At 32.5% G+C, this 18,655-nt stretch overlaps 2 protein-coding genes across 2 annotated transcripts; both read right to left on the minus strand.

Annotated features, from left to right (window-relative positions):
- Positions 1-1,161: 1,161 nt before the first annotated feature.
- Positions 1,162-3,018, minus strand: LOC146901647 (RNA-binding protein CP31B, chloroplastic-like). Its single transcript, XM_085738245.1, has 4 exons — positions 2,471-3,018; positions 2,077-2,172; positions 1,719-2,009; positions 1,162-1,340 (listed from the first exon to the last, which is right to left on the minus strand). The coding sequence occupies exons 1-3, from the start codon at positions 2,885-2,887 to the stop codon at positions 1,794-1,796; spliced, it is 729 nt and encodes a 242-aa protein (XP_085594371.1). The 5' UTR covers positions 2,888-3,018; the 3' UTR covers positions 1,162-1,340; positions 1,719-1,793.
- Positions 3,019-5,253: 2,235 nt separating this feature from the next.
- On the minus strand, positions 5,254-7,868 carry LOC146901648 (28 kDa ribonucleoprotein, chloroplastic-like). Its single transcript, XM_085738244.1, has 4 exons — positions 7,319-7,868; positions 6,970-7,071; positions 5,679-5,963; positions 5,254-5,530 (listed from the first exon to the last, which is right to left on the minus strand). Exons 1-4 carry the CDS (start codon positions 7,769-7,771, stop codon positions 5,468-5,470), a joined length of 903 nt encoding a protein of 300 aa, XP_085594370.1. The 5' UTR covers positions 7,772-7,868; the 3' UTR covers positions 5,254-5,467.
- Positions 7,869-18,655: the final 10,787 nt, after the last annotated feature.

Raw genomic sequence — 18,655 nt, forward strand, 5'->3', positions numbered from 1 at the left:
AATATTGGTGCAAACCAATATCAAAAAATCACAATGATGCTTAATACTAAGAATAAACATTCAATTTGGTCCCTAAACTCTCACTCATTCACTCATCAATTTTGTCCATAAACTACTCAAATCAACTAAAATGTCTCTAAATTATTCTCTCATCCAACTATTTAGTCTCTCAGTTTACAAATTTGATTGTTTCTCATCAATATTGAGTTTTAGGCACTAAACAAAGGGTGGACACCAACGAATATCACTTGGGACATGTAACTGCATGGATATAGCCTCTTGAAGAGAACTTAAGACCTTGTGTTGTAGAATCAACAAGCTCGTTAATCCTCTCAATAATATTCTTCAACAAAATAGGGGTTTGGTCAAAGATAAATACATTCATCCTATACCAAAGAACTTCCAAGGTGATTCCAAAGATTAGAGTGCGGTCTATGGAGACTCCAATGTTGTAGCGGAGATTCTCCGACAACCAACTGTGAAATCTATATGCATGAAGAAACTTACTCCCAGGGTTGGCATATACTTTATGCCATAGAGAAGTAGCGAGAGGACAATAATGGATAGCATGAAAAAGAGACATTGAAGACCCGTTGCAAATAGGACAAACACTGGGTTGGAGCAGACCACACCAACCTCTCTCATCGTTCGTCAACAAGGATTTAGAAGCGACACACCAGAGAAAAATATGGTTCCTTTGTCTGATAAGGTTCATTGGCGATCACTTTTTTTGTCCGATGAACAACACCATCAATATTTCCTTCCAAAAGAATCATGATTGTTTTTCCAACGTGACATTCACTTTTTTTCCAAGTCTTCCTCTAACTAATGATAACTGCATATTTTTTTGTTGAAGAAGCTGATAACCGCATATTTTTAAGATAAATTAATAGTATTAATAAGTGGTATGTTTGGAAAAGGAATAATAAATACATTTAATAATTTGCATAGAGACTTATTATTTGAGAGGAAATGACAATTTAACTAGTCACTAGATGTCGATTAGTAAATGTATTTGTTTTTACATGAAGCCAAGTTATTAAATGCACTCGTCAGTTTTTCTAAAAGTCGTTTGGTTGAAAATTAGCTCTTCAACTTTGGTGATCATGGTTTGAGACGCATGTTGTTAATGAGGGGGGAGTACCAATTTACCTTAGAACATGAAAAATCAACATTAAAATCATTTATATATAAAGAGTAATTTATTTATATTGATATACAAATTGAGCAAAAGGTCTTATAAAGAAATCATACAACACTCACTTTAAAAGTAAGATTTCTTGAACTTATTACAAGTTACGCGATAACTCAACAACTCCCATGCTGGTGTATGCCCCTTTCTGCATTAATATAAAAAAAATTAATCACACATTTAGTCTTTCTAATGATTCAAATTTAGTAGTACTGGTATTACCATAAGGGTCATGCTAACAACATTCGTGTTGAAAAGACAAATTTTCTTTTAAAAGGAATTATTTTTCGACTTTCAAAACGTTGAATACACAATTTCTAATTTCCTTTTTTAATTCCTTACAATAAGTCTCTAGCTATACCAACATCGTTATTCTCAAAAAAGAAAAGAAAAAAAGCTAGCAACATGTTTGCTTCAGTTCAGCACATTTAATTACCAATACATGTTATGTTACCAATGATAAGTAAGAAATTAATCACTTGTTGCTTCAGTTGAGCAGATTTAAATGTATGTTGCCAATATTTACCTGACCGTGAAGAGCAGCAATGACATTTTTCATATCAGTCTCACTAGACATTGTAACAAATCCATAACCCTGTGATCAACCTGAGACTTTGTTACAGATTAACTCAGCACTCTCAACCTTACCATGTTTGCTGAATAATTGCTCCAAGTGTTCATTACTCTCAACACTCCGTGGCAACTGAGTAACATAGACACTAAAAGGAGAATCAAATGCGCGTGGCCGTTTTGGGAGATCAGGTAGTGTTTTTCTTATATCATCCTTACTAACAGTCAAGAAATTTCCAGCTAATTCCTGTCACACAAAGGATGAATTAGATCCTAAACAACTACACTACAAAAATATAAACAGGAAAACTTACATAGCCATTGAACTTCTTCATAGCCTTCTCAACTTCTTCAACGGTACTCATGGTTACACATCCAAACATTTCGTATTGTGTCCAAGTATAAATTACCTGAAATCATTTTATTAGGGAATTTACCTGAAAACATTTTGTACTGCGTCAATTAATTTAACTTTTTTCATTTTCAATGGTCAAATTTATTTGTCATGGATGTTAATTTATGCTATAGACTTAACCATTTTATTAGGGAATGCATATATAGTAATGTGATTAACAATCTTTCTTAATATACATAATTTGATTAACTTTTGCTTATAGTTTAGTCAGGAGAAAGTATAATAGAATGTAACACCAAAATATATTACACATAATCTATGTAATGAAATAAAAAAAGTTAAGGACTACTCACCTCAGCATGCACTACAGTCCCAGCCTGCCCAAAAAGTGTTTTCAATTCCTCAACATCGGTATCTTGAGTCAAATTCCCAACGTAAATCTTCAAATCTTCAGAAGAATTTCCAACATCACCAACCGCAAATGTGAGAAGAGAAGAATGGCGGGTTCTTCTCCTTCTGGCGGTGAGAGAGAGCGAGGGCGAAAACCTTGAAGAATTATCATATGATGAAGGGTTTTGTAGCTGCTTGAAAGGCTTAATAGCATTTGAAATAATAGGGAATGTGGTTTTGGTGTGCAAGAGTGAATTAGGTCGAGAGAGTAAGCTTGATCCTGTCATTGTGATAGACATGATATAGCTGAATGTTGAGAGAAGGATGAGAAGGAGAAAGGAACACCACAACACTAGGGTTGGATTTGCATATTTACACATTCTAATACTAGCATTGTCTTGTGGATAAGGCGTAGATCTAGAAATGTGTATAATTGAATTGAATTGATTAAACACGTGGGAGGGTTTTGTCTTGGATTTGGTGAGATATTAAACAATAAAAACAAAAATAATGCAGATATTCATATCATGATCATACTCAGGTGGGTCTAGCGCTACATGTTATGGGCCATGCCACTGATCATAGAAAATTAAGATGGAGGTGATAGAGGTTTCAATGAAGAAGATGCTATGGTGAAAAAGATGAAAAAGATGAAAGAGTAAAAGCTGGTGGTGGAGACTAGAGCTGGAGATGGCGATAGTGGCTCTGTTTTTGGAATAGGCTATAGTTTTTGCTAACCAAGATATCCAAGCACTCAATGCTTGTTTCGTAAATCATTACAAAGGATTATATAATATATCGTGTAGTGTATACTAGAACAAACTTAGTGTATACTTGGTATCATATGCTTGGTATCATACACGCCTTAATTTTGTTGAAGTAGTGTATCTTTTGCAAAATTTTGGTTGGAATAGTCCGTGCTGTCTATCAACATAGTATCTTAAATAAAGCCATTGATCAGAATCGTTAAATGAAGGTAAGATCGTTGATATTCTAAGCATGAGAAATGCTACTGTCACACTCTCAAACAAACTCCTATGACACACTCCAATAACATGAAGCCACATCACCCCTTTTTTCAACTCCTTTACCTTGTAACCGGTTCTACAGGTTGGAGGACAATAACATTTATTTATTTTTTTTCATTCAACTGTTGCTTCTTTTTCTCTATGGTTCCCATGACTGATCTGCCATGAAATCATCATAGTCATTCGTCACCGTTCATTGCACACTCTTTGGACTACCCCTTTTGTTGGACCTTCATTGTGACATGAATTTTGTCCATTCTAAAGAACCATTAAATTAAATCATGATATGGCGTTTTTGAATGCATACTGGTTTTATACATTGAAATCTATAAATGTTCGGCGGTGGTAATTTTAACAACCATTTTACACTTTCTTATACTCCATTTGATTTCATATCTTAAATTTTTTTATAAGTAAATTCACAATACATATCGATCCTCTATATTTCTTTTTCCATCTCTGTCACAAACAGATCTAAGAAGGAAACTCAAATTTATAAAGATAGTATTAAAATATTGTGAAGCTCTTGTGTTGTTGAGGGATAAAATTGAAGAGAGAGAAGCTGAGGAACACTTTGCATTGACAGGGGAAGAAATCCATGGACCCATTTGCAGATCGTGCGTTCTTTTTAATTTTTTCATTAAAAGGGGTGTTATGTTTTTGTAAAACAGGCAGATCCGGTAACTGGTATAGGATTTTAAAATGATGATGACATGGACCAATAGATGAGAGTGTGTTCAATAGAGTGTGACAGAGAGTTTGTCCTTAGCATTGCTATTTTAAGCAATTAAATTTGGTATGAAAAAAAAAAAAAAGTGAGTCATTAAATCTTTTATCCTAATGTTCTGATTTACGAATGCAGTGACATCAGCTTTGTGCTTAGCATAAAGTTTAGGATTTTCTTGCATGAATCGGTGAAGAATTATGCACATGTTTGGGTTTTTAAGCCAAATTTTGTAATATCCTCTTACGTGAAACTAACATTAAAAGTCTATGTACCTAAACAAGCTGTAATTTGTTTTAAGAAAAATAGCTTGATTTAGGGTGCACTTAACATATAACACTGAAAAGAATATTAATTAAACGTGTAATTGTTTTGCTTAAACTAGTACTATGTAACAATTTGACACTGCATCTTGGCCTGTGTTGAGACTTGAGAGAATAATCATAAGTTCAATGAGCCAAGTCATGGATTTTAGCGTTAATGAGGAAGATTATGATTTAAGGGCACAAATAATCTAACAATAGATTTGCTTTCCAATTCAACCGGTTGGACTTATCATTGTTTAATTTGACCGGCAAAAATTGTTTACAAGTCAGCTTAAACCTCAACCCATGACTGCCCGGTAAAAAAAAAAAGGGGAAATAGGGGGATTGAATATTGACAATTTCTCAGAATGTTCTCTTTATGTTCAAATCTACTAAAATACACTACCGGAATCGTACTTCCAGTAAGCTGCCTGCGTTTTGGAGAGGCGGATTGAGAAATTATCTTGACATATCACCCCAAAGGGAGAAATAAAGGGTTTAGTTGCCCAACTCAATGACAACTCTGGTGGTATTTTCTCGATGCCAAGTCTCGAACAGTGTACCAAAGGCTGAACGGTTAAGTTACAACTAAATGACCTCGCGAGAAACAGGCTAGGTGACATTCAAAAGTTAGACGGTAATAATGTAACAACTAACTGGCCAATTCCACTGCTAGGTGACATTCAAAATAATACAATTTGAACTTAAACTTTATAAGTAGGCAGATAATTTATCCGAATATATATCTCAAAACAATTACTATTACATTAAAATATGCAAATCTAATGTGAAACCAGCGGCCAAAAAGGAACATTTGAAAATAAAATAAAAAAATTGAAATTGTATCCTTAGCCGTTAAAAAGAAATCAGACAACACTCACTTCAAAAGTGAATTTCTTGCACTCAGAAAGAGCGCCTGGGCCTTTCCTCAGCAACATTCACTCTAATTGCCCTTCCATCCAAGCTCTGCAACATAAAAATTAATCGCACGTTAGTCCTTGTAATGATACAAACATATACACCTCTTCATAACATTGTCTCAAAAACTTTACCCAAGCCATACCAACGCATGGTATGTTACGAATGAACAAGTACGAAATTATTTCAGTCATACCTGACCGTCAAGAGCAGCAATGGCATCATTCATCTCAGCCTCATTGCTCATTGTAACAAAGCCAAAACCACGTGATCGACCGGTCTCTCTGTCATAGACTACCCGAGCACTCTCAACCTTACCATGTTCGCTGAAAAGTTGCTCCAAGCTAGAATTGTCAACGTCCCATGGCAAGTTACCAACATAGACTCTTAACCCGGAATTAAAGGCACGTGGTGGGCGCTCAGGCCGTGGTGCTCCTCTTGGAGCGGCCTTATTAACCGTCAACAATCTTCCATCTAATTCCTGTCACAGAAAGGATGAATTAGATCCAAAACAATTACGCAAACCACATAAAGAACAATTAGAAAAGAAATATTAATAATATACATGGATTCCTTCATGTTACTTTTCTGCATTTGTTTGAGAAAAAGAGAAAAAAACAAAACACTTTTGTACATGCAGAAAGGATTCCATCTTCAAACAAAGTGATAGGAACAAAATTTCAAAGACTTGGTTTTTTAATTTATTCTGTTCTGCAAAAAAAAGAAATGTACTCACAAAAATAAAATTGCATAATAATAGATACAGTAGCAAAGTATTCTAATCATCAAATGTCCAGAGGCAAAAACTACCAATTACAAGTTTTAGTCTTAACATTTTACCAACTCATGGCCACCGTTAAAATCTTGAAGCATTGTACTACGATTAGAGCAAGGCATTGTTAGAACAGGAACAATGTACAAAGACCAGCCTCAAAATGACTAATAATGCATTTCCCTTCTCATGAATACATCACAGCATCAATTTAGAGGCAGTTACAAGCTGTGTAATGCGCCAATATAAATGTAAATGACATTCTTCTTCGTAAAAGGATGAAACGTGATTGAAAACGACTACAACTCTAAATGAAAGAAAACTATCAAACTCTCAGATTGATATATTTAGTTTCCACTTCAAAGTATGTGTAGGATAAAATTCTCATGTTTTGTTTCTGTTGGCGGGTGGGAGTGAAGTTAGTAACACGCATTGCAGCTAGCAAATGCAACTTAGGACAACAATATGACAACCATGTACAAATTTATTTGTTTTTCAAAAAATTAAGGAAGCAATTATCATTTGTTAAAGTGATACTACTAATTGTCATTTTACAAAAATCCCCGAGAGAATTTGAACTTTGTCCTTAAGGTTATAATACCAAAGTTTTATCAATGAAGTCACACATCATGAACAACTATTATGCACACATTTGTTCACGCTTATCAGCGCTGATTCAGTCAAACGGTAAAACGATATAAAGGGGAAAACTTACAAAGCCACTGAATTTGTTCACAGCTCTCTCAACTTCTTCAGCTGTACTCATTGTGACAAATCCGAACCCACGACTTCTGTCAGTGTCCCTATTATAAATTACCTGAAATCACAAAACAGTTGTCAAATTACAAATTGCAATTCACACAATATAAGTTTAACAAATCTCTACAACAGCATCAAAACCACAATTTAGAGTGTTTTTTTTACCATAATTCAACATAACATCAATAATACACAACAATTACACACAATCTATGTTATTCTGTCAAACATGTTCAATGAATTAATTCTCTAACAATTACGAAATGGAAAAAGATAAGATTTTTTTCAAAAAAATAAGAACTGACCTCAGCAATCTCAACAGTCCCAGATTGCTCAAAAAGCTGAGCCAATTTCTCACTATCAACATCAAAAGGCAAATTCCCAACAAAAATCTTCAAATCTTCAGAAGGTTCTTCAAAACTGGCAACTTCAACTTCACTCTCGTTACTTTCAGTTTCACCAACCCATGTAGCATCCGCTTGATTCTCCCATGTAGCACCATCTTCCTTCTCTTCCTGTTGAGCCCAGTCAGATGTCTGTGCAACAAATGTAACGAAAGAAGAATGGCGGGTTCTTCTCTTGGCAACGAGTGAGACAGATGATGAAAATTTAGAAGAATTGTAAGATGGGTTTTGAAGTTTGAAGGGTTTGGTGGAATTAGAGATGAATGGGGATTTGGATTTGGTGTAGAAGAGTGAAGGTTGAGAGAGTAAGCATGATTCTGCCATTGTGAGAGATTTGAAGGAAGTGATAGACATAGCAGGTTAAGGGATGAGGAGAAAGGAACAACACAACACTATCGTTGTTTGTGGATAAGGATAGCTTTGTAGAAATGAAACTGAATGAACAAGTGTTAAGGGTTTTGTGTTGGAAATGACAACATAAATACTGCAGATATTATCTAAATTTTTTATTTTATTGTTGTGCTTTTTACATTTTTTTCATTGGGCTTTTTACCTTTTTACATGGGCTTCTATGAAAGTTGCTCTATGCCTCCATTGAATTGCTCATAACCTCCCTAATATTTTAAAATTCCACTTTATATTAAGCTCGGGAGCAGACCGTTTTTTGGGGAGTGTAAAGAGCTCAACCGAGCAGGGCCTCCCAAAGTGATGGACCTCAAGAAAAAATTATTGCTCAATATCTCCACCCGCACTCAAAAAAGAAAAATAAACATGTTTCATGTTTCAATTTCTAAGTAAAAAAATCATGTTCCATGTTTCTATTTCTAAGTTAAAAAACACTTCTTTAATAAAAAAAATTTGCTAATTTGTACCAAAAAAAATTGCTAATTTTGATTTCGGTGGCTAATAATCATTATGCGAGTGTTATTTTCAATTTAAATAGAAGATTAATCTTTTAAAAAATTTGTGAATTATTTTTATTAGGGGCCTATTTTTATTATGAGAGTCGAGCCTCCAGTTTCATAAGGACGGCCCTGCTCGGGAGTTACAATTCTCTCGATCTCTTTACATTGGAAGTTATGATCCGACCTGACATATGCCAAAACAAATGCCTTGTTCTCATATACGTCCAATTTGAATCAAAACGTTAAAAACTTAAGGTCTTGAAATTCAAGTATTCTCCTTACTTTAACGAGTTCAGGTATTGCTCCGTTTAGGCAATGCTCCATTTAGGATCTAGATACAAGACATGTAGCAATAAAACATCCAACGGTTGAGATCTAAAATTTAAAAACAAGTGTTTGTTTAATAAAAAAACAAAATGCGTCCTCTTGTTCTCGTTCCCTGTTTCTCTCATGGCCGCCATCAACCTCCGTCTACCACCTTCAATCACAGCGCCCCCTCACCTTCTTCCTCTTATTTCTGATCCCGTCGTCACTCTTATCATCCTAGCGTCGTCTCAGCGCCGTCGTTACTGTTTTGGTACGACCTGTTATTCTTTGAATGTCGTGGTTCTAACCTCCACCATCGTGCATTTTTAATCCAACAAAATTTGATACGAACCTCTGCAGTTTGAACAATCGTGGCTTTAAAAGTGATCTGGAATTTTGTTTAAAAGTCATCATTATATCAATTACATTTGGAAGTTGATAAAAGTGTCCCTTGTTTATGTAATTAGGCTAAGTTGTTTTGAGTTATGTCTTCTTAGTTGTTTTTGTGTATGCACCCTTCGCCTTGAATCATATCATGTAATGATCTTTGAAATATCTCTATTGCATAAAAACTATAGGTGGAAAGTGACTTGGACCATATTAGTATCGTAAAGCACGTTAAAAATCACTTTTATTCTATTTTGATTCCAATAATTTTTATTATGTGAAATATGATTCAGGTCCTTTTTCCTTCTATTATCTATGTGATTGTACGATTGGATTCATTTTTATAAAAGACAAAATTATTTGAATCATTATGATTCACGTCATTCAATAACAAAAACAAAATGATTCAAATCATTCATCTTCTAAAATTTTATGGTGTGGGGAGATTGAAATCAAATTACGACGATTTGAATCATTCTTCATCAGAAATGTGAAGATTCAAATCATTCATCATGTGTTTCGGATCATACTTCATGCAAATCCAAAATTCATTTTTTCACATATGATTTGAATCACAAAATTTATGATTAGAATCATACGAGACTTTTAAGTTTATTGTGAGCTTTAACTTGGTCAAAACTCCCACATCCATGAATACTTCTCACTACTCACTTTAACACTCACTGAAACAATTGTATACTCACTCTCTCAAAGTTCTCTCCCTCACTCCCTATTTCAAAAACTCTTACCGTAACACTTTCATGAGAATCATTGTATAGCTTTGATCTAGGTTGACAGAGTGGAAGTATGATTTGTAACAACTGTGTTCGTTCAAGGATTTTGATTGTTGAATCAAGGTTCCAAAGCAAAATAATTGGATATTTTCTCCTTTAAAGGGAATTGTGGGATTTTCTCAAAGTATCAAGGTTGAGCGAAATTAAAAGAAGTTTCAAGTCATTAAAAGATTTTTGATGAAGAATGCTCATGAAAAGCTTGAATTATATTTGAAAACCGAAGAAAACGCGACGCCACGGCAGTCCCTATTTCCACAACCCCAGATGGGGTGTTTGGGTGATGCAACCATGAGGTAAGAAACCACACCATCAGCCTCCAAATGGTAACGATAACAAAGAAGTTTAAATTAAAAGTGAGAACTGATAAAATAATTTTATAATTAAGAATGGTAACGATAACAAAGAATATTAGTCGGTCAGAACAATGGATATGGTCAATATTCAATTTCAAGCATGGGTGAGTCGCAAACATGGCATGGTGGTTGCTCATCGTTTCATTGAGCAGTGTCACGGTGGCTCTAGGCTACACCATGTGGTGATTTTGAAGCAAACTTTCAACAAAGAAGTAACACGACCTGATTTGTTTTTTTATTTTATTTATTTTGTATTATTTAATGTGTTGGATGCTTTTGATTGGGTGTGTGCAAAAATGAAGTGCTAGTGTTAGGTGCATTTCTATATAAGTATTTCTCTAACTATAAATAAACGATTTGCTGAATGCCTGAATTACTTTCGGCACTATCCATACCTAGACTTTTTTTGTTGAGGAATCATCAACCTTAACTTTTAATTTAAGAAAAGTTTATACTAATTTTTTATCAAACTATATTCTGTAAGTGTTGGACACTAAATGTAGACAAATCTCTCGGTCAAATTTCAACTAGTCGTTCGCATATTATAGGTATCTAACCTTCTTTGGCTAGACCAAAAGCGTGTTGCTGCGTACACCGTATTGTTATTAAAAGGCAATGATTTATAAGGTTTTTCTACATTACTCTGATAAATTGAGGATAATTTCATCAGATGATTAGGATCTGATAGATGTGCTATATCATTATTGTGATGATGATGATAAGGAGGATAAGTCATTTACTCCACATGTTTCAAATAGGCGGAAGAAGAAAAACAAATTGCAGAATCCCAAAGGATCGAAAAAATAGTGCATTCAAACCCGTGTTAAGAGTGGAATATCTAAAGCTTATAAATCATGATGTGTATGTCCTGGTTTAGGCTTTAGTTGTTATCCGATGTTCTTTGTTTCCTTGCTTCTTTGGATTTGTGTCATTTTAAAGTGACATTATACTATCCTTAGTAGCAGGGTATGTTCAGTGACGGATCCAGAATTTTTGACTAATGGGGACATCATATAAAATAATTATCTTATACTATTTTTTAATATCAATAAAAATATTTTTCTCTATATAAATAACTAAAAAATCATTTAACTGGTCATCTCCCACTCAATTTCGTATTCAATTCTTGATAATATAAATATTATCAAGAAAGGATTTGAGATATATGATGATAGGTGTAGGCCAAGAAAAAAAAATTTGTGATAAGTGTGAGCAATTTTGTCAAAATATCAACTATTGGTATATTATACAACTAAAAAAAGTGTTACTAAAAATTTTGTGTAGGCACAACCCACACCTAAAACAATATAGAACCGTCCCTGGGTGTGTTTTTCTTTTTATCTTTTAGGTAGCTCTAGTCATCCCTCCTTAGAAGTGGTCTTAGGCTACCTAGGAAGTGGTCTTAGGCTACCTGGGAAGTGGTATTTTTATTTTTTTCTTTTTTGTTTAATTTGTTTTGGCGTAGTCCCCAAATATTGTACTTTTCCTTTTATTCTTTTATTGCATTTTTTTGGCTTTATAAAAAAAATTGTATAATAAAATAATAAACCCCTATCAAAGAAAATCTTTCTTTTTCTTTTACCTATTTATTCTTACGATCAATTACTATTTTCATCTCAAGAACATCAAACTTCTTCATCATTTTCATTCAACATGTGATTTTCATCTACTTTGTTCCAAAATTGAACCCTACTTGTCATTGGCAGTAATTGTAACACCCTATTTCCGAAGAGTATTTTGTATATAAAAATACAATTTAAAATTATACACATGAGGGTGTCATACACATCATCGTTCAAAAATCACTTCAAATTAATTAAAAATATACAATCGAAAATAAGTTCAAACATCCTCGCATTGTCTTAATAAAATTAATTGAGTTCAAATAATGAATTCCAAAACAAAGTATAATAAATGAAAATAAACCCCAATCCCTAGTGTTGCATAATCAGAGCTTGACCCAAAATAAAATAAAAGACTCCAAGTAGTGAAAGAAAATGTCGAGAAAGGCTTCTCGTCGTCCTCCAACTCATGACTTCTACAGTTATTCACAGTTATTCGTCATGAATATCTACATCACAAGGGCGTAGGCGTCCAATCAGCAATCAGGGTGAAAATATATTCAAAATAAGAATCGCATAATCATAATGAATAGAAACAAGGCATAAAAGTCATCAATCATATATAAATTATTCGCATCGTTAGATAATCATATTTTCACATCGTTAGATAATCAACTTCGCATTGTTAGATAATCAACATTCACATCATTTAATAAATCACAATGAACAAATATCACTTAAACAAAGTCAATCATCAATTAAGGAGTTATCAACTCATCAACGGAACACAATAATGTATGCAATGCTCCTAGACTTACCTATATGCATGTGCTACCAAATTTACCATCATCATCATCAAATATTTTGGATATAAGAGATATGTTACTAATTTATATCCACGCCATCGTCAAATACTACATCTTTAAATACACACACTACATCTTCAAATATGCTTGACAATGAATGCATGAATGTCAAGTAATTACTTATCAATACACATCATTTAATGACTCGACGTTATACATCTTTAAATAACTCATCATTAGAATAATTAGATAACACATATTCAAATAGTTTAACATTTACACATCGTTAAATAATACATCAATTACAGATTGTCAAATAACTAATCAATTACATCATTAAAATAACACATCAACACACAACATCAAATAATTCATCATTATATCTTATCAATTTTATTCATCATCTAAAACATATTATATTAACAAATGTAAAAAAACATTATAAAATGACATTAAGATGTGATCTTACATTAAGGCTATTGCTCTTTCTCAAGGTGTGTTTGTTTCAAGTTTACCAAATTTTTTTCTTAGGAATACCATTTCTTGGAACATAAAGATGAGAATTTTATGCCAAGGTATATAGAAAAAAGATGTTTGTTTAACATTATAATATTTTAAGGAACCATAAAAATAGGGATTATAATAGGTATTTACATATGAAATTATTCTCATCTTCATGAAAACTTTATTCCCACCCTTTTCTTTGGGAAAATTTTTCTATTCCCAGGAACGTTTTATTCTCGGGAATAAATTTTGTAGTAAACTTGTAACAAACATAGGCATACATATTTCTATCATTTTATTCCCGAGAATCTACGAATATAACTTGAAACAAACGAACCTAAAAATAACTAAGACTAATACAAACATGAAAAATACTACTAGCATATCTTCGCTAAAACAATCGGTGATTTCCTAAAATAACGCCGAATACACAAATATTGCTAAAATAATAAAAAAGTCATTTTAACTACTCCAATAATATCTTGGTAAACTGTCCCTTCGGGGACATCCGATAATATCTTGGTAAACAAATCCAAACAATCATTAATCTGTTATAAATTCAACTGATCTGATCAGGTTACAATCATCAATTAACTTAATAAAAATGTGTACTAGATAGACACGGCAAATATCGTGGACAAAGCTATACCGCCCCTAGAAATATTTTCTGATGTACCAAGAAACGTTTTTATTAAAGAAAAATAGTTCCTTTTCCCCTACAAAAAATCAAAGAGAAACAGTTGTTAAATATAAAAGTAAAAGTAATAATAACATAAAACGAGTTTGATAAAATCCATATTTAAAAATGATTTTAAAAAATTATGCTACCAATCAGTTTACCAGTTTTTGTTTTAATTCAACCGTAATGGTTATTATTTATCAATCATATTAATTCAACCGTTAATATAAAAGAACACTAATTTAACAAAAATTCATCAAATGAATTAAAAAAAAAAAAGAGTCTGTTACATGAGGTTACCATAAAGTTGTAAGCACCAGTAACATTGTATTTTGAAGAGGCATGAAGTTGTCAAATTCATCTGTCATTCACATCAGCATGCAAAACAATAGGTAATAAAAGCGCACAACACTCACTCTTCAATTCTTCCTCCCACGCCAACAACCTCCTTTGCCATTTCCAAGCCTCGCCTCAACAAAAACATATTTGTCACGGTTGCCAATTTGTTATCAGAAAGATCATAAAGGCGATTGAATCTATCCTTAAAAATACCTCCCTCCAACGAAGGATCCCACCAAAATAAAGTTCCTTACTCCATTTCCCACCTCTCTCTCTCTAAGTGATCGATAAACCAACTACCAACCCCCTTTCCTGCACCACCCTTAATGCTAAGCATATTCTTCCACCACACTGAAGCTAATCTTCCCTCATCGCCTATAGACCCACCTTCGTTGCCATACCTTGCATGCATCTAAAGCTCTAGTTTATCTATACTGCCTTTATTAATCCAATGTCATTATCCCAATTAGCTAAATAACCCCACCCAAACATGCCAAAAATTGATTTAAGTCAAATAAAAATAATAATAAAATAAGGGAAATGTTAACCGGTGTCCCCGGGGCACTGGTTAAGGAATCAAATGTAAAAAGTATTATATTAGAATTTGTGTTGTCAACTCTTCAAAAGCATAAAAAATGTTATTTTCACTTCGAAATTTCCTTTTTTAGTTTCCTTAACTAGTGCTCCGGGCCACTGGTTAATATGACCCAATAAAATAATAGTGTCAAACAATCAATTAGGCTAATCCTTTTAGAAATATGTTTTTTTTAAAGCTTTTTTTTTATTGCAGCACCTTTATTTCCACTTACGTAATAATCTTATTTCATTTTATTCACATTATGACAAATTTACTATTAAAATGTCACCGGTTCATTTTTTTTATATAGAAAAATGTCTGAAAAATATTTGCAATTTGCCGGCATTCAATATTTTTCATCGGGGAATTTCTTCAGTTATTTTAATAAATTATGAACATTTGATTTGATCAATACTTTATTATTTGTTTTTGTGCAAATGATGGATATGCTCAATGAAATTATTCTGGCTGATGATCGCGTCCAGAAATCATCTTGACATTCGCCGTTTAGTCATGTGGTTATTATTATTGTGATGCTGAATTGGTCATACTCAATAATCACTCGGTGACATTAAAGTCTATATGCATGCGGGGTGACATTAAAGTCTATATGCATGCGGATATATAGTAATATTTTTCCTTTGGAAAATGTTTATGTTTAATCATAGCCAGTAACGGATTCAGAAATTTTGAAAAGTGGGGGCACTATTGTGTTGTTGTGTCAAGTGTGATTTAAGTGTGGGTCAAAAGAGAAATATTGTGTTATAAGTGTTGGTTATTTGGTCTAAATGTCAACTATATTACTATATTTTTCTACTTAAAAGTAAAAATTTAAAATATTTTGTGTAGGCATAAGCCCACACCACAACACACATGCATCCGTCCCTGATCATACCCTATAGGAGTGTCTACGTCTTTAAATAAAGAGAAAAAAAAGCGCGATGTTGTTAAAAAGTCTCACATTGAATAAAAGATGATTTGAACATATGTTTATATAAGTGCGGCCAATCCTCATAGGATGATTTAGACCCCAATTTTAATATAGTATTAGAACATTCATTAGACCACATGCTATGTTATCAGGTGATAAATATAATATGTTTAATAAAAAAAATAAAAATAAGATGTTGAATGAGCTTGTGAAAAATTAGGACATTCAGATATCATTGTTGTTTCTCTGTAGGGCCTCAGTGACATAGTGACATGATAATTTCATCGTATATATTTGTCTGGAGAGGAATGCGTCCAGCTAATAATTGGATGGCTGTTTCAATCAACAATAACAGAATTGAATGGCTGCTATTATCAAAATCAAAATCAGTAACCACTGAATTGCTGTCTTTTTTTGTTTGAAAGAGCCTTCTTTTACCAGCAAAAAGAGATATTTGGATAGAGGATTTGTTTTTTTCTTGACAAAATAGATAGAAAATTTGAGTAAAAAGGATACCACTCTCCCAATAACAAGGAATACGTGAATGGCTGCCTTTGGTAGTTCACCTAATCGTATATTTTTACGGGTACCTAAACGTATTATTTTGATGACAAAAAATGAACAATAAACCTTATAAATTGAACACAAAGATCAATTGTATGTTACTTTATAGGGTACTATTTATGAGGACTTTTTAATAATTAAAAGAAAAAAAATTAATTGTAATTTTAGTTTTTATTTTTATTATTTTGCGGAATTGATCCTCTATTTTAAAATTCATCTATCATATTTGAGTTTAATTAAGGGTGTTGTTTTAGGATACTTGTTAAGAAACATAAAAATGACAGCTTTATATTGAAAATAACATTTTTTTTAACTTTTAAAGTATTGATTATATATGTTCTAAGACATAATTATTATATTTGATTCCTTAACAAGTTTTATTAATGCACTTGTTACTTCTTCCGTCTCACACTAGGTGTTTCATTTGAGTTTTACACAATTATTAAACAAATGATTAATAATGTTGATTTTATTGACAAAATATGTATCATTTACTAAAACACTATTATTAATTATAGTTAGTGGAGTAGTTATAAATGATTAAAATACAATAAATAAAAGTGTGTTACTAGAAAAAAATAATTAATGTTGTATTGATAATATAAAATGGACAAATAATTTGAGAGAAGAAAAAATAAGTAAGATGATAATGTGAGATAGAGGGAGTACGATAGATGATTTTTTTTTTTTTTTGTGATGTCCAGGGTTCAAACCATGGACCTTGCATATATTATAAATTATCCTTACCAACTGAGTTAAACTCACGAGGACATACGATACATGGATTTTAAAATAGGGAATCAATTCCTATAATTAATAGAATTTGAGTTTGTTTTATTTATCTACCTTATTGTCCAAAAGATAAGCACAAATAAAAGATTAATGAGCTTCATTAATGAAGTCCATTTATTCTATTTTTTTGTTGATAGACGAAATGACAAAATCATTATAAACTTACACACATAAGTGGAGGTACCGGGGTTCGAACCCCGGTCATGGCATCCAACCTAACAATTTTAGCATTTTACCAGTTGAGCTAGGACTTCTGGATTCTATTTTTACAAATACAGTAGAAACTCTTTAAATTAATACTCGGTAAATTAATAAACTCTCTAAAATAATAAATTTGTCCGGTCCTGACTTGGGCCAATGTAAAAAATTGAAAAACTCGATAAAATAATAAGATAATAATTTTTCGGGAGATCCCTTTATAATTTTCGGTCCCAAGAAAATCATAAATTAATAATTCATAGAATCTGAAGAAAAAAAAAATAGGAAAATGTTAACCAGTGCCCCCGGGGCACTGGTTAAGGGTCAAATATAGTAGGATTTGCATTGAGAGATGTGTAATCAGTGCATTAAAAGCTTAAAAAGTGTGTTTTTTTTATTTAAAATTTCCTCTTTTGGGTTCCTTAACCAGTGCCCCGGGGGCACTGGTTAACAAGACCCAAAAAAATATTAAGAATACATTGAACACATTTGTTCCTCTTGTTTACATTTACTGTACTTCAAAAGTCATTATTGATTTCCAATGCATATGAACACAGTAGTTAATAATTTACGTTGAGTCCCAAGGTTCGCTGCAACGTAATTCTAAGAGGCATAGATTAATTTGCCTTTTTGTTTGGTATGTACACTATAATTACTTTTTTTTTTGAGGGAATACACTATAATTACTTAAAAACTCTTTAAATTAATAATTATTAATTTATCGATAAATTAATAACTCTCTAAATTAATAAATTTCTCCGGTCCTAACATTATTAATTTATAGAGTTTTAACTGTATTTCTACAACTTTAAATGCATTAGAAACACACCAAAACTAAAATCGACATAGGATTTACCTTGGTGAAAAATTCGCTAACGTTGGTGTGTGGTTTTGCATATTTTGCACGTGAAGTATCGACAATTTCTCATGTCGTAAACCTATCATTTACTAATCATTTTGATTGAAACTCGTGTCATGTGAAAGTTAGCACCAATCGACAATCAATACCTACTGTTATGAAGATCTAGAAATTAAATACTTTCAATTTGAGCTTTATATGATTGTTAAAAGTGAAATCATTCAGTTGTTTAGAAGTCTCATATTTAAGAAACACTTCAACCTTGTGAAAGTTCCATAATGGGAAAGACTAATCCCTTCCGTTTCTCCTTTTTCTTTATATAGTTAAGGTTTTTTACAACTTGAGAGATCCAACAACAATGAATTGTATTATTGCGACAAGCATAAGATTCTTTTTCTTTGGGAAATGTTAACTTGTGCCCTTGGGGCATAAGTTAAGGAACCAAATGTAGAAATTTTTTCTTAAAACTTGTGCATTCAATGCTTTGAAAGTTTCAAAAGTTATCATTTAAATATAAAATTTATTTGTTAATTCTATTTTAAGCTCCTTAGGGAACAAGTTAACATGACCATTTTTCTTTTTTTCCCTACTTCTCTAGAGTCTATTTTGGATTATTGCTATTTATATGAACTTCAAGTTAGAAACTCACGGACCGCCGTATATTGCTCTTGGAACTAATTCA

Source organism: Medicago sativa, chromosome 8 (assembly GCF_051527215.1).
Source record: "Medicago sativa cultivar Bolivia chromosome 8, Bolivia_mono, whole genome shotgun sequence".
Classification (NCBI taxonomy): domain Eukaryota; kingdom Viridiplantae; phylum Streptophyta; class Magnoliopsida; order Fabales; family Fabaceae; genus Medicago; species Medicago sativa.